The 24,359-nt window shown below is 41.9% G+C and overlaps 1 protein-coding gene across 5 annotated transcripts in view; it reads right to left on the bottom strand.

The window, feature by feature from the left end:
• Nucleotides 1-24,359, bottom strand: part of vegfb (vascular endothelial growth factor B) — a 38,901-nt gene that overhangs the window by 11,738 nt on the left and 2,804 nt on the right. Inside the window, exons 1-5 of one of the 5 annotated variants that reach the window (XM_004913641.4) lie at nt 13,084-13,195; nt 12,586-12,979; nt 8,219-8,261; nt 2,640-2,741; nt 2,266-2,462 (exon numbers count right to left, since the gene is read on the bottom strand). In XM_004913641.4, coding sequence (XP_004913698.1) covers nt 2,266-2,462; nt 2,640-2,741; nt 8,219-8,261; nt 12,586-12,666 — 423 coding nt within the window. In that variant the 5' untranslated portion in view covers nt 12,667-12,979; nt 13,084-13,195. Of the gene's footprint in view, nt 1-2,265; nt 2,463-2,639; nt 2,742-8,218; nt 8,262-12,585; nt 13,197-24,359 lie in introns of those variants that run through there. The other 4 variants (XM_004913640.4, XM_031900647.1, XM_002940223.5 and 1 more) reach the window with 4 other exon arrangements.

The following is a 24,359-nucleotide window of genomic DNA, read 5'->3' as shown; positions in this document are numbered from 1 at the left end:
CAAGAATGATATAAGAATGGTGCTGATATAAGAATGATATAAGAATGGTGCTTATAAAAGAATGATATAAGAATGGTGCTGATACAAGAATGATATAAGAATGGTGCTGATACAAGAATGATATAAGAATGGTGCTGATATAAGAATGATATAAGAATGGTGCTGATACAAGAATGATATAAGAATGGTGCTGATACATGAATGATATAAGAATGGTGCTGATATAAGAATGATATAAGAATGGTGCTGATATAAGAATGATATAAGAATGGTGCTGATACAAGAATGATATAAGAATGGTGCTGATACAAGAATGATATAAGAATGGTGCTGATACAAGAATGATATAAGAATGGTGCTGATACAAGAATGATATAAGAATGGTGCTTATATAAGAATGATATAAGAATGGTGCTGATATAAGAATGATATAAGAATGGTGCTGATATAAGAATGATATAAGAATGGTGCTGATACAAGAATGATATAAGAATGGTGCTGATACAAGAATGATATAAGAATGGTGCTGATACATGAATGATATAAGAATGGTGCTGATACATGAATGATATAAGAATGGTGCTGATATAAGAATGATATAAGAATGGTGCTGATACAAGAATGATATAAGAATGGTGCTGATACAAGAATGATATAAGAATGGTGCTGATACAAGAATGATATAAGAATGGTGCTGATACAAGAATGATATAAGAATGGTGCTGATACATGAATGATATAAGAATGGTGCTGATATAAGAATGATATAAGAATGGTGCTGATACAAGAATGATATAAGAATGGTGCTGATACAAGAATGATATAAGAATGGTGCTGATACATGAATGATATAAGAATGGTGCTGATACAAGAATGATATAAGAATGGTGCTTATATAAGAATGATATAAGAATGGTGCTGATATAAGAATGATATAAGAATGGTGCTGATACAAGAATGATATAAGAATGGTGCTGATACAAGAATGATATAAGAATGGTGCTGATATAAGAATGATATAAGAATGGTGCTGATGAAGATACATTCAAGCAAACTTCATTGTGGGCAATAAAGGGTAATTTGGAGTGTTCTGGAGCTGGGTATATGGGCAAATATGAGTAAAACAATGCAGTGGACAAAATTTCCTAAATTTCCTAGGATTCTCTTGCTTACAGGGTGCGGCACTCTACTGGATCTGTTCATACCACTCTAACTGCTCCCTACCTCTTTCTTAGATAAAACCTTCTCAACGCTTACACTTTTTGTTAAGTTCCCTCAAGGGTCTGTCCTGGACCACTAATTTTCATCTTATAGTCAACTCTGACCCTTTGGCTTCCAGTCTTGATGAGACTCAAACCTATCTTACTTGTCTTGATCATTCTTCATCTTTCATATCTCAAGTATCAAACTTCCTCTCTACTATATTTTCTTGTATGTCCTTTCAGTTTCTAAAACTTGACAAAACAATACACAGCTTTGCTGTCTTTGAATCATATTTAATTCTGCATTCATTTCTCACATCCTAGCCCTCATAAAATCTTGCCAACTACATCTTTAAAATTTTGCAAGCATAAGCCCATTTCTTATTTAGGAAATTGTCAAAATATTAGTTCACTCATTACTCATCCCCTGCCTAGACTATATTCAAACCACATCTGCTGCAAATTCTTGCACTGGGTACCAGAACATTCTCATATTAAAATTGAGATTGGAAAGTCATTGCTAGGTTCAAAATAAATGCAGATGTTAGCAAAACAGCACTGTCCTTACTAGCTGCCATAGTTTAGGCAAAAGGATCCTTTGTGGCCTGTGCCCATCTGCAGTCCTTTAATGTAGCCTTATATTAATGGCCCTGTTGGAGGGCCCCATCAGGGCTGGAACTAGGGGTAGCAAGTACCTCTCCTGGCCTAACTCTAGTAAGTCTCTTTCCTCTGCCGCTTGTCTAGCATGGCAAACCCTTTCCCCTGCCCGGGTGATGTTTCTGCATGACCAGCCCTACACGTGTGTGCTACTTCACTCATGCTTGTGAGGGGGGAGAGAGGTGGGGTGCAGGAGCGAGGTGGATGGCCAGGTTGCCTAGGGTGCCTGGTCGGTTTGGCCCACCCCTGGGCCCCATACATGGGCAGATAAGTTGCTGACAAAGAAGTTATTCTGTCACATACTAACTTTAAATGTGAACTTCCCCTTTAAAAGCCTGTCTTCCTTTATTTGACTCATATAAATTTAATAAAAAAAGGTAATTGTTCAAATTATAATCCTGTTTACCTGCATTGTGATGTTATTTGTCTGCAGGGGCGTACAGCCTAGTGCTTCATCCAGGCAGCACCCTGCACAGCGCAGGACGGACACACAGGGAGGTATGAAAAGAAAGTCAGAGTAGTGAGGGAATTCACTCAGAAGATTCAGAAGGATCCAGCGAGGCTGACACTGACTGCGGTTATAGATATCCACCCAGGATAGGCCTGCAAGACATGGAAAAGCAGATTAATTCTTGGCCTTGGCTAATGTGCAAGATAACAGATAACACCTGTATATTATGGCATGAACAGCACCACTGAAAAAATCCAACACATGTTCCATGGGGTAGAATTTCTCAGATTTCCCTAAGCCTTTCCCCTCTCCCAACCCTAGAGCATGACCTTTTGTTTGGAAATGTTTTCTTCTGTACAATATGTTTATTTTCTGGATTTTGTGGACGTCCTCAATTGATGTCAAAGGTCCTTGCTGTGATGCAAAGGAATCTGTATTAATTAAAGAGACAGACTTGGTGTGTGTTCCAGGGAAAGACGAGATTTTCAGCAGTTTTCGTGCAGGGAAAGGAAATGGGGGCAGCCTGACGTTAATCTGCAGCACATTTAATCATCTAATTGCATTATCATTCTTCGACTTATGGCAAAAGGCTATAAATTAGAATGACTAGATAGGAGGACACTCTCCTCCTGTGATCCTCTCCCTCACACATACTTTTCTTATTCATACACACACTGCTTCTCTCACGCAATCTCTCCACCTAAGCACCTGGAGCTGGAGGTAATGAAAAGGGGGTCCTGTCAGTGTAGGAAAACTGGAGCCCCTCTTCTGAGTTGGTGGGTGGGGGGGAAACAGTGTAGTTACATAACTCTGGGATAGCCAACCTCTGACCCTCAAGCTGTTGACCTCCCAAGAGGATGTTAGTGGGTCGCTGGGAGTTGCAAGCCAACAACAATAGGATATGCCCTTTATACTTTTGTCTACCTTTGACACTTCAAAGATCCCCATGTTTGTGGCCAGGGGCACATTTTTTACTTCTGCCCTTCCCAAAAAACTATGTATCAGTCTCTCAGTTATTTTTGCTTTATATTAAACAGTTGCTCATCATTTCACAAGAGAGGAATGACACAAATCACCCACAGAGGCAGCATGAAATAACTGTGCACTTATTACACACATTTACCCACGGCTATTTTTCATTTTCATTAAAAAGACAAGAAAAACAAAATACTAAATCAAGTCTACTGTTTCAGAGTTTAAAAATCTCTTTTATAGCTTCTTGTTGCTGCTCTCTTCTGTTAGCCTGTGCCTGAGTACCCAGGGGGGCTGATCATGGCCCTTCTCCTGATAACCCCCCTGACCACTCACAGTACTTAACATATATTAAAATAAGGCTAAATAGCTTTAAACTGAAATTGTATTTTTTACTTTATACATCTATGATATATTATAATAAATAATAAATAATAATCATTGTAAAATATTAGGATACTTTAAGTTACTAAGGAATATCATGTTTATATAAAAGCAAGAAGCAGAAGGCCGAATGCTTTTATACAGGTCATGAAACTCAGAAGTGACTTCTAATATCCTCATATTACATTATTTATTATAATACACAAGTTTCAGTGAGTCACGTGACAGCAATTACATCACTAAGCACTGAATAGCAAAAATAGCAGTGATAAAAGCTTCACTGGGACATTACAGTATCTCATTCTGCATCTATGCAGTCAGTATACGATAACATATACATTCCATGTAGTGCTGTGATGTCTCAATAAAATTACACAGATTCACTGAGAGAATGTGTACTCTCCGGGTTATTTATACTTGAATTTGGAAATGTTATACATTCCAAGGGTCCAGTTTATCCTAGTCTGCATGTGCCAGCTACAGAAGGAAGTGGTACCCCCTCTGATGGAAGGCTGGGGTAATTTTTAAGCATTTTTTTTATATCTAGTCTCCTGCCCCCTTAATGCTGCTGCCCTAGGTACAGGCCCATGTGTGCCCATAAAGCACTGCGGCTCTGTATACATTTAAAGTTAAATGTGAATGTTACAATGACAGCTGCACCAAACTGGCACATAGTGCTACAGTGACACAATGCTGGGTATGCCAGCTGTACTATACTGGCGGGCAGCATTACAAGACCAGCAAACTTTGTGTGTGGTAGAATGACAACTGTACCAAATTGACAGGAAATATAACAGGGATAGCGGTGTGAGCTTGTGGGAATGACAGCTGTGCCAAACTGGCAGGAATGTACAGTCACCGTGCGTTGTACGTGTGGGTGTTACTATAACAGCTGTGCTAAGTGTTCAAGAATCTGTGCCCAGAGAGAGAGTGGTCAGAGCCACATTGTGATTTATAGAAGGACTGATGTAAAATGCTAAATCAGCCTGGAAAGAAATAAAGACCTTGCAATGTATTGGTTTAAGTCAAATTTAAACAAGCAGGCTGCCTACCAGAATGTCTGTCACTTAGGGCTGCATTACTAATATGGATTAATGGCACTTGCCTAAAAGAGAAGCTGAATGTCATTTCTGACCGTGAGACTCTGTGCTCTGTGACTCCCACAGAAAGATCAAAGGTTTCACACGTTCTGAAGCAGCTCTGGTACAAACTTGCAAATTGAAAAATCATAAAATTTCACACGTGGAAATAGCACTGCGACTTCAAAAGAAACCAGTCTGCACAATTTTTGCTTCCAATTGTGCAATTAGTTGATCTGGTTGATTAGTTTATTAAGTGAAATTGCTCCCCTGAGCACCTTTGCATGGTACTTTAATTTTTAGATATCACAAAAGCCTCTCTGACTGCTCCTCCATTGATCTCATGATTGCTGCAGGGCTTACGACCCAGGGAGCCTGTTCCCTCTACTGACAATCTCTCTCGACAGAAGTCTCCCACATAGGGAACCCCCCCTCTCCCCCCATGCTGTCAGTTATAGATCTGAGCTCTGAAGGAATAGAGTTGGTACACTTTAATGTGATGTACCTCAGATTATTGATGGTAGGGGTTGCAAATCTGGGGTCATGGGAATGCTGCTCCCTCATCCAGAGCCCACCATTATGAGCTGACAGCATTGAGAGGGACACTTCCCTATGTAGGAAACTTCTGATTGGAACAGAACCTTAATAGGAGATTGACTCCCTTTGGATTCATTGGCACTTCATCAATAGCTAAAAAATGCTTCCATCTGGCTGGAAATCACTGTGCAGTGATAGGCCAATGCCATGCCTATCAATGCGCAGTGATTTAGTGACAGAAGGAAGTGGATTGGTGGTTTCTTCTTCTCCGGGGCAGATATGCCAACTGAAAAACTTGCTTATGTGAAAAACTTGCTTATGTGGCATGGCCCTTAGAGAAAAAGAGAGAGGCTAATAAGTGCAGACAAGAAACAGCCCCTCCACTTGCATCTGTGCTCAAAAAGTCAGTGGCCCTTTGTTGTCCGAGACACAACAAAGCAGCCTGATTTGTTTACACAGGAATTGTGGGGGAGAGAAGGAAACCTTATCTTTCCAAGTGTTATAGTGATCATTAGTAATTTAGACTCGCGAGGCTTTTTCGGCGATTTCCCGAAATCGCCCCGCCGCGTCTGCCATCCCGCCGGCGCCTTACATGTTCGCCGGTGGGATGGCAGGGGGAAGGCAACTCGGGGAGATTAGTCGCCCGCGAGCAGGGAGTTTTGCCGCGGGCGACTAATCTCCCCGTGTACCAGAGCCCTTAAGGGCTAGCGATCATGCCTAATTTCTGCTATACAGACAAACCCAGTGAGTAGAAGAGGTTCCAGTCATATAGGGCTGCGCTTTTTCTTCAGAGAGAAGCGGATCGACTCCCATACACCGCCTGCCTGCACTGAAACGTACCGCTTCCGCCTGAGGCACATAGTTACATAGTTACATAGTTACATAGGGTTGAAAAAAGACCTGTGTCCATCAAGTTCAACCCATCCAAGTAAACCCAGCACACCTAACCCACACCTACCAATCTATACACTCACATACATAAACTATAAATACAACCACTAGTACTAACTGTAGATATTAGTATCACAATAGCCTTGGATATTCTGATTGATCAAGAACTCATCCAGGCCCCTCTTAAAGGCATGGAGCAGAATGGAGCTTGGCAAAGGACTCCTGCTTTTGTGTTCTTCAAACCTACCTCTGCTCTGTGTGCCCAGGCCCATATATTGCCTTTTGCTTCTTGAACAGGTGGCTTTATCTCTTCAACTGAATATTAAACAGTGTTTTTAGAAAAAAAATTTCTCTCCAGATAATAGTGTCCCTTCAACCACACATCAACAAAAGCTGAAGTAAAATTAAATTATAGTAATTTCCAGGGGTGTTTCTGGCCCCTGAGCCGCCTGAGGTGGCTCCTGCAATGCCGCCCCCCTCGGCCCCCTGTGTTAACCTTTACGGCTCCAGAGGGGGTCCAGGGAGGCAATTGCGCTCTCTGCACTAACAGCCGAATTTCTGTTTTTAAAAAATGGAAATAGCATTTTGGATATTCCACAATAAGCCTGCAGCCTAACAAAGGTGAACAAATATTTAGCTTTGCCATCCCGTTGGTAACACTGAAGGTGAGAGCCAGGACAATAGACTTCCTGCCATAAAACTCAACAACCATCCATGCAGCTAAAGTACAGGCCACATCAAAGGGAGGTGAATAATGGATAGACTGGCGCAGGTGCAGGGAAAGTCAGAATTCCTAAATTAAGCAGACCCAGCTGGGTCAACAAACGGATACCTGGATCACTGGACTCTATGGCTATGGTTGGCAAACTTTTTTATAGTTTAATTCCCCTGTGATTCAGCTATAGTATTAAGAATATTTAAGACACAAAAATGGTATTTGTCGCTGGGTTTTCATGTATATCCTGGAACACGAACAAACTAAAAGGATTGAGGAGACCGCCTCATACGTATGCAAATAAGTCATAACAGGATTCTGGGAAGAAATTCCTTAAGGCTCCTAGAAAAGTCTCATTTACATGGGTTTATCCTATAGGCTAAAGCTCACCCACTGGGTTTAAAGCAGAAGCCAGGATAATAGCAGATCAGATTCCCAACTACAGACTGGTTTCGCCCCCAGAATCCTGTTATGACTTATTTGCATACGTATGAGGCGGTCTCCACAACCCGTTTAGTTTGTTCGTGAATCCCCACTCCTGGCTCTACCTAAGCTGATCAGAAAACCCTACACTACACTGATGAGCCCCAAGAAGGGTGAAACCGGTCTGTAGTTGGGAATCTGATCAGCTATTATCCTGGCTTTTGCATTGAAAACCCAGTGGGTGAGCTTAAGCCTATAGAATAAACCCATGTAAATGGGACTTTTCTAGGAGCCTTAAGGAATTTCTTCCCAGAATCCTGTTATGACTTATCCTGGAACACAAATAGTCATTCTCCCCAATTATCACACAAAGTGGCCTTTAGGCTAAGCTTTCAGAGTAGAATAAGATCTACTTTTCCATCTACCTTGATCCTAAGCATTGGTGGCACCATTATCTCAAGTAGGCTGGCCAGGGCTGAAACTAGGGGTATCCTAGGGCACAACAGTGAGGGTGCTAGGCACCTACCTCTTCTGTCTACCTACCCCTAGTCCAGACCCTCAAGCCCTGTGCACTACCCCCTATCCTCGCTCCTCCCACTGGCCACTTACAGGGGATCCGGTTGCCTAAGGCACCAGTCTGGCATTGCCTGGCACTAAGGTTGGACACAGAGGCCTGCTATAATGTTAAGATCTTAATACAAATAACCAAAAAGGCAGGAAAATGCTAAGTTATAATGGTCCTTTATCACAACAGTTGATCCTACCCAATTTTATATACAGAAGACAAATGTAAGTAGAGTTTGGCATTGGTTGATATTGGTATTATTTAAATGTGGTTAGTCATGTGTTACAGCCACACATATCTCTGGGTTAGTGACAGATGTTTATGTTTTCACATCCCTCATACCTTCTCCAACTCTTCTGGACTCTGGAGAATGTGGCCCTGATGTCTGTAAAAATAAGAAACAAGATATTTCTGAATAACAAGAAATAGATAATGAGTAGAGATTAGACCTGCCCTTCCCAGCCCACCCTCTCCCCCAACATTTCCAATGTTTTTGCTATTTGCTACCTCCAAGCCATATGCTCATTCTCTATGTTCCCTGTGTCAACCTCCTCCCACAACCGGCCCACGTCCCTGTGTACTCATTCTAGCCTTTCCTCCACTAACATCCCAGGACTCTTTCTTCATTACTGATATCATCTCAGCAGAGTAGCCAGACAGTCTGTAGAAGAGACTTTGCAACAACAAAACTTCGGCATGCTCAGCAGGCACTACAACACTTGCACAACTGCCAGTGTCTGCCACCCTTCTGGGCTCTCCTGAACTAGCACTGACCCAAATATATTCTCACACAAAGTCCGCTTCTCCATGTTATCTTTAATTATGGCTAATTGGATTATAGCAAGGATTTCAATCTTTAACCCCTCCTCCCCAGCAGTGTCTGCAATAACTCAGCTGCCTTTGCAGGGATATATTATAGAAATATGCCACCAATTATATGTGCCAGTTACCTAAATATCAGATATGGTATACTGTGCAGATGAGATTTGCTGATAAATTTGCAGTGTTCTTTTCCATGTGCCCTACTTCTCACACACAAACCAGAATATTTTGGTTAATAATCTGCTAGTTGCTGGTTCCTAATTGCTAATAATGTTCCTCCTGTAAATAAAGATATGGAGGAGGGGAATCATTTTATGAGCTAAAATAATCAGTGTAAATATGCCACCAAATCCCTTTCCCTCAACTACTGTATAGCAGTGATCCCCAACCAGTGGCGCAGGGGCAACATGTTGCTCCCCAACCCCTTGGATGCTGCTCTCAGTGCCCCCAAACCAGGGAGTTATTTTTAAAGTCCTGACTTGGGGGCAAGTTTTGGTTGATTAAAAACAAGATTTACTACCAAATAAAGCCTCCTGTAAGCTGATAGTGTGCATAGAAGCTGCCTAATAGCCAATCTTAGCCCTTATTTTGCACCTCCATTAACTTTTATGGTGCTTGTGTTGCTCTCCAAGTCTTTTTACATTTGACTGTGGCTCACGAGTAAGAAAGGCTTGCGACCCCTGCTGTATAGGATACTTGGAGCTCACTATGTGATGAAAGCTGAATTGTTCATTCAATTGGGCAGGGCAGACCAGAGCTGCACTGGAGATTCCATCCAGAGACTTACATTTGTGTAGGGCTGCAGCTGCACTGTACATTCCATTCAGTATGGAAATCAGTGTAGAGGTGCACATCTGTAGCTGCACTGTTCATTGCATTTGGCAGGGTAAATCAAGTACAGAGGCGCACTTCCAGGCCCACATTCAAAATAGGCCCTGGCATTTGAAGTACAAAGAGGACCAAACAGCCCCCACAGGCCCAATAAATAGTGACTGTCTATGCCCTTCTTGCATTTTCCAGAATCCACAGATTGCAACTCTACAATTTTACTGTACATAGAATTCAGCAGGGCAAAGCAAGTACAAAGGGGCACATATATAGTTGCACTGTACATTGCATTTGTCATGGCCAAGCAATTGTAGAGGTGCATATATATAGCTGCACTGTACTGTCTATTTAGAAGTTAAGGTGGAACAAGGGGCCTGCCCGACCGATATCTGGCCTAAAATTGGCCAGATATCGATCGGCCAGGTTAGAAACCGACTGCCCCATTGACGCCAATATAATTCAAACTATCAAATTATTTTTTTTACCTACACGCTCCCCGATATCGCCCAATCTTAGGTGAAGATCCGCTTGCTTGGCGATCTTGCCAAAACGAGCGGATCTCAACGTGTATGGGGGCCTTTAGGGTGGCCATACATGTTCAGATTTTAGTCTTCTGATGAACATTCAGATATGATTATACATTTAAATGCAAAGATCTAAAACTAACATTCAGACATTTTATGGTTGAACGTGATGGATTTTTTTCAACCTAACTTACTATGTTACTATGACTAAAATTGTAGGATAAAGCCCTAAAAATAGGAGGATGTTCTGAACATGATACAGTTGGCAGACACCAATGGTACAAAAGTGACTTCCATTGTAGGCCCCCCAAGGATATCGTCACACAATACACGCGCAGATTTTATTGTTAACCAACTAAAATTTCCTAACCTGGTCGACTGACTTAATGACCGATCGCCACGCTACAAATATTTTATATGATTAATTGCAACAATATAAATTAGGAAAGGAAATCACATTTTATATTTCACTGATAGGCCCTGAACCAATATACAATAACAGCAAAAGATTCAGTGAAAATAAAACCACATTTTAATGGCTCAAAGATTTTTTCAAAACAAAATACAAAACAAATTCAAATGTATACTATACCAAACAGTGACAGGGTGCATCCTAGTGCCTCTCCTAACGCGTTTCGCACAAAGTGCTTCATCAGAGGAGGTATTGTGTGTTGATGTCACTTCCCTTTTATACCAAACAGCATATCTCATATACAGTGTGCAGGGTTAATGCTGTACCTTATAGTGAGCATATATTACAATAATTCTTAAGATATACACATTCCAGGGTTTAAAATTGCCCTGTATTCAGCATAAGTTATAACAATTCTTAACACATACATGTTCCAGGGTCTAAAATTGCCCTGTATTCAGCATAGATTATACAAAACCACATAAAAAATCTTCATAGAACTTATATGTTTTAGAAAAAATCTTCTCAGTTAAAAACTTTAACTTTTTTAATTTTTCTAACCACTATAGTGGATATTATAGCCACTGTGTTAAAACATCACGCACAATAAAATACATTAGTGTAGTTCAGTGCAAAATAGTGCAAAACAGTTAAAACAAAATAAAAACATTTACTTTACTATTTATTCTCTTTTTCTTTCTATATTTCTTCAGACCCAGACCAGTTACCCTTAAGTTGTTTCTTTAGACTCAGACCAGTTACCCTTAACTTATTAAGTGCCATGGATTGTAACCCTTACTTCTCCTACATCAACACACAATACCTCCTCTGATGAAGCACTTTGTGCGAAACGCGTTAGGAGAGGCACTAGGATGCACCCTGTCACTGTTTGGTATAGTATACATTTGAATTTGTTTTGTATTATGTTTTGAAAAAATCTTTGAGCCATTAAAATGTGGTTTTATTTTCACTGAATCTTTTGCTGTTATTATTTTATATGATTTTATAGGTGCGTATATGTCCAGCTGTACTGAGGCACAATGTGTATGAAGCACATTCTCACTCTCCCTTGTACAATACAGTAACATTGATACAGCTGATTTACAGACATTACTTGTTGCCCTAATAATAATAATATAATAATAATAAAATATATTTCGAGTAGCTGCCGAGTCCCCAGCATTTAGTGCCTACAAATATCAACTGTTACATAATAGAGTAATAATGTATCTCTAACCACTACAGCTATCTTCCCTAATAAACATAAGCAACGTCTCTGTTCATAGAGTACTTTTCTACTTTACCTGCTATTAAAGTGAATGTAAACCCAAATATAAAAGTTTTGCTTAATAAAAATAATTGTAATTCTAAGCAACATCTCATGACGTATTAATTACAAGCTGTCTCTGGGTTTAAACTTTTTTTGGAGCAATAATTACTATTTACAGAAATATCTGTCTGTCCCTTTAGTTTATTAGGTATAATGTTATCTTGGCATTATAGCTCTGTAATCTTTATAACTGCCCCCTGCTGGGAATAGCTTGGTAAGTGTACTGTATATTATCATGCAGAATTGCCATTGTGTCTGTTTGCCTGTATTCTCTACATAATTGTGGGTCATTTTTTAACACTAAAGGTGAAATACATAAAGAGAGTGTAGTGTCTGTTAGTACAAGTGCTCCCTTGTTGCACAGACAGCCCCCAGGCATCACATATCTGACTTTTCTGTAAGCTGAAGTTTATCAACAGCTGGAAAGGAGCAAGTGCAGAATCCAAGCCCCATATACATCACTCTTTCCCAGGGACTCCCTGCCATTAGCTGTTGCACTACAGCCTCAGACTGTACAGACTATAGGGATTCCGCCTGTACTGCCCAATGCCTACTCTGTATAACAGCTTTTCGTTATATAGTCTGCCCCCAGCCATCCTTTCTCTCTCCCTTCCTCACCCTAATAACTCTCCGTGTCCGTCTCTGTACCCCAAAGGCTGTCTGGGCATGATGCCTATAACTCCATACCACCTGAACATTCCCCCCTCTGTACCCTATATTGGCCACCGACAGGCTGCCTGGGCACATACCTGGCACATACCTGTAGCCCAAGCCACACAAGTGCATGACTTACCGGAGGGAAGGTGCAGTGCAGCAGGAATGCCAGCAACACAAGGGTGCAAGCTAGCCTACCGCCCCCTGTGCCCACTGGCATGCTGGCGAATGGTTCCGCAGAAAGTCCCCTGATGCCAAACTTATATCCTATAATGCGACCATCCGAGCCTCATTCAGTTGCACTGTGCGCTCTCCGATCCGAGAGAGAGACGTGTATGTGCAGGAGAGCGCAGCACATAGAGATTCCCGCAATCCAGCCAGCCCGGCGCTAAATAAACGCGGGATCCCAAAGCCAGCGGTGCGTCTCACTCCGAGCCTCCTCAGTCTGACAGTCTCTCCCTTCTCCCTGAGCTCTGTCTGAGAGACACCCGGGCACTAGGTAGGGAGATAGGGAGCAGGCAGGGGTGCTGGATCTGCTGGATGGGTGGGAGGGAAGGAAGGGAGCAGACACAAAGCTGAGTACTGACAAAGTACAGGAGAAAAACTGTGAATAAAGGTAGGCTGGGAAGCTACATACATGTGCAGTCTGTGCCCCCGGAGCTGCTCAACTCACAGCTCTGCACTTTCTGACTCTGACACACACACACATACACACACACACACACATACACACACACACACACATAGAGAGTGTGAGGCACTACACGTAGGAGACTGTTAGTTTTGCCCCTGTATGAATAGGAGAGCCTGTTGTCTATATGTAATGTACAGTAGATCTATCTATCTATCATCTATCTATCATCTATTTATCATCTATCAATCAATCTATCTATCTATCTATATATCATCTATCTATCTATCATCTATCTATTTATCATCTATCTATTTCATCTGTATTATCTCTCCACTCTCTGTTCATCTATCTATGAAACTACATGTATGAGATTGCCTGTCAATACCCATAGACCACTGTAGAGACATGGTGCATCACTGTGGGGCAGAAGGGAGTCCTGTATCCAACATTCTCCATAATCAGAGGGAGCTGTAAGGTTCAATGGTCCCTTGCATTCCCCTGCCCTACATCACTTGGGTATTTTGAATGAAGGTGGAAACTAGGGGCATTCTAGGGTACACCCATATGCAGCCCTCTGTATGCAGTTTTTGTGCCGTTTTGGCTCTTTTCACCTTGGCGCAATTGTCATAATTGAGGCATGTGTGGGTGCATGATAAAGAGACAGAGCGCCTAGACAGAGTAGTTTGTACATGCATCACTAATTTTTGTAGATTGTGTATAAAAGACAGACTAAAGCAAAGGAGATTTCATTAATGTGTCACTATCTATGGATGACTGGGGTGCTCATTCACTAATAGGTAAGTAGGCGCTGGAAAGCTAATGGCTTTAAAACTGTGTGAATTTCACAATTAATGAGAAGCTTATTAGAGAAGCAAATAAAACTACAAATTAGCTTAAATTACTATTGTATATATCATTACGAAGGACATTAAAAGGGGACTTAACCCGTAGCACCATCTAGTAAGTCCAGCACAGTATGGGCACAGCCAAATCAAGGCCAAACAATGAATGCTCCCAAGGTAGGACCCAATCCCCAGGCAATACATTTCCCAGATTTTCCCTGCTACCTGCTGTGCTGATACCTGCACCACAGAACAAGCTAGGGCAGGAGTAGTGACGATCTACAGAAGGACTAGTATTCAGGGTAGGCAGACAGAAGAGTACATGCCTAGCAACCCCCCCACAAATGCACCCTAGGCACATGCCTCTTCTGCCTGCCCCTTGTTATGGCCCTGGGCACAGGCCCTAGCGCTCCCCAAGCTGGGAAAATTCCCATTAGCCTTTTCTTACTTTTACCCTAAGCCTATATAACTTCTCTACTGTGCCAGACTGTAGAAAGGGCCCTGGATGTCAGGTTCCCCAAGGGGCCCTAGGAGGCCCAGTCTGGCACTAGAGGTATCTACCAATTTTGGAGGATTTGTCATTCAAACATTAGCACACAAAGGACTGTAGCTTGGCCCTGGGCATATGCCCCTAATGCCCATTTACTAAAACCCTGGCATGTGAGTGTGGGAGAGAGACTGCATGGTGGAGATTGTATTACCTGAAGGACATGCAAAGTTAGTTCACTTGTGACCCTTTACATTTTTGTAGTCAAGTTACTAAATACTGAACCAACTGCTAATTTGTCCTCGGACTAAATTAAGGGCATTGGCATACACTGAGACTCTGGCTGTTGCCCCAACAATGCATGGGCTAGCCACTGATCTGAATAGCAATCGCTTAGAATTGGGGGAGTCCTCACGTCAGGCAATTGTCATATGTAAATGTAGCTGTCACAGGCGTCTGATGCAATTGCCTTAAGCTGGCCATACACGCACCGATACTATCGTACGAAACCGCGTTGCGTGTATGGCATGTCGGCGAGTCGACCGATATCGCAGGAGGCTGCTGATATTGGTCGACTCACCGATCGGCCCGGTTAAAAGATTTTGATAGGGCGCCATAGAAGGCGCCCGACCAAAATCTGCCGTCAGGGCTGAATCGGCAGAAGGAGGTAGAAATCCTATTGTTTCTACCTCCTTATCTGCTGTTTCAACCCTGACGGTGTGTGGCGGATCTGACGATGTTTCAGATCGCCAGTGTGTGGCCACCTTTAATGATCAGGGAGCACTTCCAAGTGTTTATTTGCAAATTAAGGGCGACAAAACAACTGCAGTTTCCTGCTGCGGCTGATGCAGAACCTTATGACCAGGGAACAGCTGCTTGTAGCCCCTTTTAGCGGGCAACTAATCTCCCCGATATGACATCCCACCGGCGAAAATGTAAATCGAGACGGTGCTGCATATGCCATCCCACTGGCGATTTACATTCTCGCCGGTGGGATGTCATATCGGGGAGATTAGTCACCCGCAACAAGGGAGATTTGTCACGGGCAACTAATCTCCCTCGTGTGCCAGAGCCCTTACAGTATGCTGCCTACCTGCCTTATTTACAAAAGTGTGACATGCTAGTAATAGTTAAAAAGAGGGGTGATATGAGGTGGGGCAAAAACCTCTCCTCAGAAGAAACATTTTAAAGGTGACTATACACGTTGTGATCCACTCGTTTGGTGAGGTCGCCAAATGAGCAGATCTTCTCCCGATATGCCCACCCAAGGTATGTGATATTGGGCTAATTCAGTAGTCTGGCCCTAGGGCCAAATGATTGAATTAAAACAGCAGGTATAGGCACTGGCAGACTGAGGACCACATCAATGAGCCAAAAATCAAAACTGCCCTATCGAAATCTGGGCAACACTCCTCAGTGTGACAGTCTCGCTCTGTCACTGAGCTCTGTCTGAGAGACATTTGGGCACTTAGCACCGAGCACTAGGTAGGGGAGATAGGGAGCAGGCAGGGGTGCTGCATGGGTGGGAGGGAAAGAGAGGAGCAGACACAAAGCTGAGAACTGAGAAGTGCAGGAGAAAAACTGTGAACAAAGGTAGGCTGGGAAACTACGTACATGTGCAGTCTGTGCCCCCAGAGCTTCTGAACTTCCAGCTCTGCACTTTCTGACTCTGACACACACACACAGACACACACACACACACACATACACACACAGACACACATACACACACACATGGAGAGTGTGAGGCACTACACGTAGGAGACTGTTAGTTTTGCCCCTGTATGAATAGGAGAGCCTGTTGTCTATATGTAATGTAGATCTATCTATCTATCTATCATCTATCTGTAGTATAGTAAATTAGTGTTTACCCTGTATGTTAAGGTGTCTGTCGGTCAGATTGGGGACCGCATCACTCCCTTATGTGCTCCCGCAACCGATAGCGCCTCTACCCGCCATTTTAATTTGACCATTTGGCCCCAGGGCCAAATGACCGAAATAGCCTGATATCACCCACCCTTACTTTACTCTAATTGATCTTAAAGCTGGGTTTCCAGGAGGGTCCTGCAAAGCATATAGGTATTATCTCAAATATCCTAGCCTTCATTCTGGGGGGAGCCCTACAGTTTGGTAACCACTGCCCTAGTGTTACAGGCAAAAAGACTTATGGGTCACGGACACAGGATGAGATTTAGTCATTTGGAGTTTGCTGTGATTCTGGGGCATTATTTGCTTTTCTGGTGAACGGTTCCCAACAGACAAATTGACTCTTGTAACAAAGGTTCATGTATCACGTGGTCCCACAGTGCCTGCAAGGCATGCTATTATACAGAAAGCAAACAGCGAATAGTGGGAATTCAAACTAGCAGAGCAACAGGTTATCTCCCCTTCCCAGAAAGCAGTTTTCCCATAATATGACCAAGTGCACACCCAAACTAAGAGCTGCCATTACTGTTTCATTGAAATTAGGGTAAGTGTGACTACTACTGGCTGCACCAGTCTGGCACATAGAGTGACTGAGCTATTCTCATTATTCTCTTTGCAGTCTAACAGGGCACACAGTAAGGATAGGGTGAGGGGGGGGCTGACTGTCTCAGAGAATTGGGATGACTGGTGTTAATATCATTGGGTGTAGAACTAATGCTAATAATTACCTCATTTATTAAGACCTGCAAACATTAGAGAATAGGGTAAAAACTAGCTAGGATTGCCACCATTTTTACTTATTTGCCCCTGTGAAGTCACAGCTCCACCCCCATGGTGTCACTGCCCTGCCCCATGATGTCACTGCCCCCATGCCCGGCTTTTGGCAGGGGGGGGGGGTGGTGCCAACCCTAATTCCTGCACTCATTTTAAAAAATAAACTTTTCATTTATTTTTACCCACAATGCACAGTAAGTAGCTGTCTCTTAAAGTAATAATTATTCTTACCGAGTTACCGATATTTCCTTATGATCAGAGACAGGCACAAGGAAAGGAAATAAGGAATTACTGAACTATTTCATAATATTGTGACGGTCCAACTTTGTGGCACATTGGATCTTGGTCGCTTGCCAACCTTCCCCATTGTGAAACATAATATCAAGTGGGGTTGCCAACTGGCCGGAATTTTATTGGCCTAGCCGGTAACATACCTGCCAAGACTGGGGCTGGTATTACACATTTACCAGCAATGTAATAGCCGGTAAATTTATAACATCCTTAAGTTCAGCCCCATGGCCTGCCCCCTTAAGCCCTTGATTGGTCCAGAAACTAGCGGAAACCTACCCTTTTTCTTTTCCTGGAGTCATGCATTATGTCATCGCTCCACCCCTTTATCATTAACCTGCCCCCTTTAACGTTATACTGCCCCCTGCTGGCTGGTAACTTTCTTTTAAAAAAGGTGGCAACCCTATTGCAGACAGGGAATTGTAGGAGGAGTTTGTATCAGTAAATTCATGGTATCAGGTTTTGCTAAAGAAAAATGTGTGTAAGCTCTTTAGCTCCAACTCCACGGGATATTAGAGAACCAGCAGCAATGTCTGGGCCTGGTTTATTTAGATCGGATTAAAGCCATGGAAAATTACAACATGTGCAGTTTACTAGAATACAAAGTCTGACCAACAAAATTGATTTGTGTAGGCGAATCCGTGATCTCTGGGGTTTCAGTTCTTGCTGCTCCACTCAGTACCAAAGGCCTAGTAATGCCCTGTGACGTGCCAGCTGGTTGGCACTGACTCTTTGGCTGTTTTGTTAGTTTGTTGGCAGGCACTGACTGAGATTGTAGGCAGCATTGCGTGACTGTGTGAGAGACTGCGCATGACATTGCACGTGATAAAACTCATTCTCTAACTACTTGTGACAACCTGTGACCCATAGCCAGCAAGAAAGTATGGCCAAACACAATACAGACTGAGCAGTTACTAGGAAATACAAAGTTCATTTATTCAATCATTAAAGTCTCACATAGTATCACAAGTGCATTTATTAAAGGGGAAGCACTGCCTCCTAAAGGCATGCAAAACCCAAAGTCCTTCACCCAAAACCTATTTGTTTGGCTAAAGTGTCATTCTTTCCAATATACATTCATTATACATGTCCATTTGGTTTTAACGTTATTTAACAAGGATCCATTTAATAACTGTTTCTCAAAAAGGGGGTACAGTAAAGGTTCCAAAATTTTCAGCAGGTCTAGGGACCCATAGCAACCAATCAGAAACTGCTACCTGCTTTTGGGATGCTGTAGGTTACAAAACTTGGTTAAGAACTTCTGAACATTGTCTGAAAATATGTTATAAAGCAGCCAATATGCAGAGATGCCAGATCTATGGTGAACTAGGAGCATCATGCCTGTCACGCCCTGGCCTCACCGCCCCGTTCCACACATACACCGCCCCGTTCCACACATACTCCGCCCCATTCCACCCACGCCCCTCCCCCTGCCATGCCCTACTGCTTCCCACAATAGGGCAGCAGGTGACATTTCTATGCATTTCAGCGGAGCAGTTACGTTAGATATTAGGTGTACATTACTGACAGTGGCATATGTGACTGTGGGAGTTCAGGGGAGAGGTTGTTAAAGGGATAGGTATGTTAAACACTATTTCATTAGAGGACTGCCATGGGACTGAAGGACACTGTAGGAGTTATTTATCAAGGAAGCGCTGCACTAACATGTACTTTGTGTGACAGATTTTGCATGCCCAACCAAACACTAGTGAGTGACCAACTATTGTCCTTCAAACAAACTGGTGATTCTGCAGCTCTTCCCTTTGGTTGCCAGGGTTATTGTTTCTAGCAAGCATGTCTGAGTGATAGAATGGAGAGAGTGCCAGAACAGATGGAGAAAGAACATCAGTCTATGTTGGTGTTTTATAAATAATGTATAAATAATAACACAAAAATATTAATACAAACCAAAAGATGTATAGTTTCCAGGTCGCTGATAAACTAGATCATTAATAAATCATTTTATATATTAAAGATTACATTGAATTATTTGTATCCAGAGGACGTTAAGCATTACATTTAAGGCTTGTGATGGCTTCAGGCTTCACCATATACAAAAGTGGAGCAAATGGGAACACAAAAGCCCTGTACTCTCAGTAGTACTGACACACTGTGCTGACATTACAGGCGTACAACTGCCTAAAAGCCCCTCAACGATCCCACTATATCACCAAATTGAAACATCTGATAAACATAAAACTAATATCTTAATTCAGTTATTAATGGCAGCCAAGGCATTGATTACATCCTCCATTAACAAAAAATATTGTTTGCAGAAACTTGGTTTTTCTGGATGCAATTTATCGAAACAAGACAGGACGCAAAATAGATATCGAATGATACCACATTGAAAATGACAGAAATGTTATAAAATCACAGGAAAAGAGGAGAGCACCTTCACGCAGCCTTTATTCAAACCACAGCACACAACATGTTTCTCACACTTCAGAAAGGGCATGATACAGCCCGAAACATGTTGTGTGCTGTGGTTTGAATAAAGGCTGAAGCAGTTCATCTGCGTGAAGGTGCTCTCCTCTTTTCCTGTGATATTCCAAAAAGCCAGGCGGTGGGCTATTGGGGATTGATGCATCGTGCCGTGTGAGCAGTAAGGCTGAGCGTTTATATATTCAATTTCCTAGAAATGTTATAAAAGACAAACTTGATGGAAAGTTAACATAAGAAGACATAAAATTCTTGGAATTTGTTTGAAATTATTGTTATACATCTGTATCATGAGCAGTATATGTAACATTTCAGATACTGAGATATTATTATATGTGAACAACGTAAAACAATTTTCTAAAAGGACCATGTATTACAATGTTTGACTGTTATGATTATGGAAACTGCAATAAACTTTAATATGAAAGAAAAGCCCTGTACTATATACTACTATAACTATAGAAACACCTGGCGACTGCTGAGGGGCTCAGGTGGTATAAAGGGCTCAGTGGGGCACTAATAAGCAGTTGTAATATATGTTTATTGAAAACTTTCGCTTTTAGCTACATAACTGAAAAAACATAAAAAATTAAAAATGGAGACCAGTTGCATATTTTCTCAGAATATCAATGTCTACATAATTTGAAGGTGAACTACACCTTTAAGACCAATTACACATTTGCAGACTGTTTTGCCCTATAACAAGTAGCTATTATTATTATTTGCCTCTCTTAGAGTAGCGATTCCACATTCAGCTGTAAATTGGCTGCTGGCGGTGATGTGACCTTGAGCAATTAACAGGCCACTATTGTCCAGATACAAATATGTTTGGGTTCCCTCAGGTTCCCCTACGGCCCATCAGGTGCACTTCTCATACTATTATGCATGTGTGCGTCACAGCCTGATGCATTTCTCACTGCGAAGAGGAGAATGCTGGGTTTACTGTAACACTACCAGGATATGGAGGAAGAAGGGGCAGAAGTTGGCCGTGGAACAGCGGAAGGAAGAAGGACCAATTGTGTTATTCAGCACTTGTCTACTTCCAAGCACAGCTTGTTTGTGTCAAATGAAGTTTCATGTCCCACGAGCGATCCATGTACATCCCAGCTGTGAAATGTCCTTTCATGGTCTCTTTAACCTCTTCACTGGCAGTGAAGCTGATAGAGACAGACAATGCACAAGGGGCCCACTGTCATAGGTGTTAAAAGCGTTCATGAGAAAGCAAAACATCTGCAGGGATTCTCAACCCAGGGTAAAAACTAAAGCTAAATATACAATGCTGCTATATAAAAAACTATTTATAATGAGAAACATGCCATAGCCTATGCAGCATTCTATGAACACCCTGAATAGTAATAAATCATTGTATCACAATGTGCTTTATGTCTTGTTGCATATTGGTTCAACTACATACAGAATAAAGAACATGTTTCAAACGTTTAAAAAAAGATAATAGAAAAGAGAACCTTTTAGAGAAAACAGTAGGACTGGTACCTGGACCTGAGCTTTTATTGAAAAAACTGATAATTGAGTGAGCAGTGGTCCTGGCAAACTGCCATAGCAGCTAAGTGAGGACACTTTCAGACCTGGCTGGCCATTGTAATCAGAGGATAATTCTCTATAACATTTCTGTTCAAAGACAAATCTAAATTTATCAGAGGCATTAAGAGACATAATGTAGCACTTTGTCTGTGGCTCCACTGCCTGTGAGTTCAATGACTGTCTAGCACATATATGTCAAACACTCCGGCCCACCTGGCTGTTTTATGTGGCCCTTGGTGAGTGTGTCTGACCATCCAGCCTGATCAATTTCCATTTTCCTCACATAGTAACTAAGCGGTATATTTATCATGCTGTGTAAAAAGTGGAGTGAAGCATTACCAGTAATGTTGCCCAAGGCATCCAATCAGTAATCAGATTTCAATTGTAGCAAAGCATCTATTGGCTGCTATGAGCAACATCTTACTCCACTTTTTACACATTGTGATAAATATACCCCTTAGTATCTTACAAAGTATATTAATAAAAAATTTGGCCTGCGACTTAGCCTGTGTTTTAGATTTCGGCCCCCTTATGTGATTGAGCTTGACACCCCTGCTCTAGCAAATTGCTGGGAGGCAAGGCTACAATCAACCAAATTATCTGAGCAAACCTATACATGTGTGGCCACCTTTATGTATCTCAAATCTCAAGCATCAAATGTCGATTGCACGCTGTAATGGATAGGAAATCACTGTGGTCAAAATGCTGTTATATTCTTATTTTGGCAGCCCCTACCTGTATCCTAAATATAGTTAAATCTGCTCCCCATTTAGAGTTTGGGGACCCCCATCAAAACCAGCTCTACACTTTGTAAACCTCCATATTGTACAGTGGTGTGAAAAACTATTTGCCCCCTTCCTGATTTCTTATTCTTTTGCATGTTTGTCACACTTAAATGTTTCTGCTCATCAAAAACAGTTAACTATTAGTCAAAGATAACGTAATTGAACACAAAATGCAGTTTTTAAATGAAGGTTTACGTTATTAAGGGAGAAAAAAAACTCCAAATCTACATGGCCCTGTGTGAAAAAGTGATTGCCCCCCTTGTTAAAAAATAACTTAACTGTGGTTTATCACACCTGAGTTCAATTTCTGTAGTCACCCCCAGGCCTGATTACTGCCACACCTGTTTCAATCAAGAAATCACTTAAATAGGAGCTACCTGACACAGAGAAGTAGACCAAAAGCACCTCAAAAGCTAGACATCATGCCAAGATCCAAAGAAATTAAGGAACAAATGAGAACAAAAGTAATTGAGATCTATCAGTCTGGTAAAGGTTATAAAGCCATTTCTAAAGCTTTGGGACTCCAGCGAACCACAGTGAGAGCCATTATCCACAAATGGCAAAAACATGGAACAGTGGTGAACCTTCCCAGGAGTGGCCGGCCGACCAAAATTACCCCAAGAGCGCAGAGACAACTCATCCGAGAGGCCACAAAAGACCCCAGGACAACATCTAAAGAACTGCAGGCCTCACTTGCCTCAATTAAGGTCAGTGTTCACGACTCCACCATAAGAAAGAGACTGGGCAAAAATGGCCTGCATGGCAGATTTCCAAGGCGCAAACCACTTTTAAGCAAAAAGAACATTATGGCTCGTCTCAATTTTGCTAAAAAACATCTCAATGATTGGGAAAATACCTTGTGGACCGACGAGACAAAAGTTGAACTTTTTGGAAGGTGCGTGTCCCGTTACATCTGGCGTAAAAGTAACACAGCATTTCAGAAAAAGAACATCATACCAACAGTAAAATATGGTGGTGGTAGTGTGATGGTCTGGGGTTGTTTTGCTGCTTCAGGACCTGGAAGGCTTGCTGTGATAGATGGAACCATGCATTCTACTGTCTACCAAAAAATCCTGAAGGAGAATGTCCGGCCATCTGTTCGTCAACTCAAGCTGAAGCGATCTTGGGTGCTGCAGCAGGACAATGACCCAAAACACACCAGCAAATCCACCTCTGAATGGCTGAAGAAAAACAAAATGAAGACTTTGGAGTGGCCTAGTCAAAGTCCTGACCTGAATCCTATTGAAATGTTGTGGCATGACCTTAAAAAGGCGGTTCATGCTAGAAAACCCTCAAATAAAGCTGAATTACAACAATTCTGCAAAGATGAGTGGGCCAAAATTCCTCCAGAGCGCTGTAAAAGACTCGTTGCAAGTTATCGCAAACGCTTGATTGCAGTTATTGCTGCTAAGGGTGGCCCAACCAGTTATTAGGTTCAGGGGGCAATTACTTTTTCACACAGGGCCATGTAGGTTTGGATTTTTTTCCTCCCTAAATAATAAAAACCCTCATTTAAAAACTGCATTTTGTGTTTACTTGTGTTATCTTTGACTAATAGTTAAATGTGTTTGATGATCAGAAACATTTTGTGTGACAAACATGCAAAAGAATAAGAAATCAGGAAGGGGGCAAATAGTTTTTCACACCACTGTATTATAGATACTTTATTATGGTAAGTAAATGTGATCCTACCCAATGTAAATTATGGGAGTCAAATAGCTCTGTGTGCCAATGTACAAAAGTAGGGAACATTTTTCCCCTTCTTAGAAAGCATTAATAAGGCCTGAGGTTTTGGGCCCTATTACACAGTAAGGACATTTTAAATAAAGGTAAAGGAGGATGTCAATCATGAAGAAAAGCTGGCAAGGTGGAGAAGCGCTTCTTAAGGGGGCTATATCATAACTGTGTATGAATATGACTTTGCAGATGATATTCTTGATATTTGAAGAATTAAGTTTCACCTTAAGATTCGGTAAGGATTTTAGTTTTTATAGTCAAGCTGGCCATATGTGTGGATATTTCTGCCTGGTTTGGCCAAGTGTGTGTATCCCAGGGGCCAACAATCAGTTTATACTGTGGAAGTACGAGACCCATCTGGTAAAGTCTGCATCAACACGCCAATTTAATTCTTGCCCAATGGGTTTTTCAAACCTGCTTACAGATATATGGGCTATGCGCTACACATCAGTTGGG

This window comes from Xenopus tropicalis, chromosome 4 (genome assembly GCF_000004195.4).
Source record: "Xenopus tropicalis strain Nigerian chromosome 4, UCB_Xtro_10.0, whole genome shotgun sequence".
In the NCBI taxonomy this organism is placed as follows: domain Eukaryota; kingdom Metazoa; phylum Chordata; class Amphibia; order Anura; family Pipidae; genus Xenopus; species Xenopus tropicalis.
The sequence above is the reverse complement of the archived record's forward strand: the minus strand, read 5'-3'. Positions and strand labels throughout refer to the sequence as shown.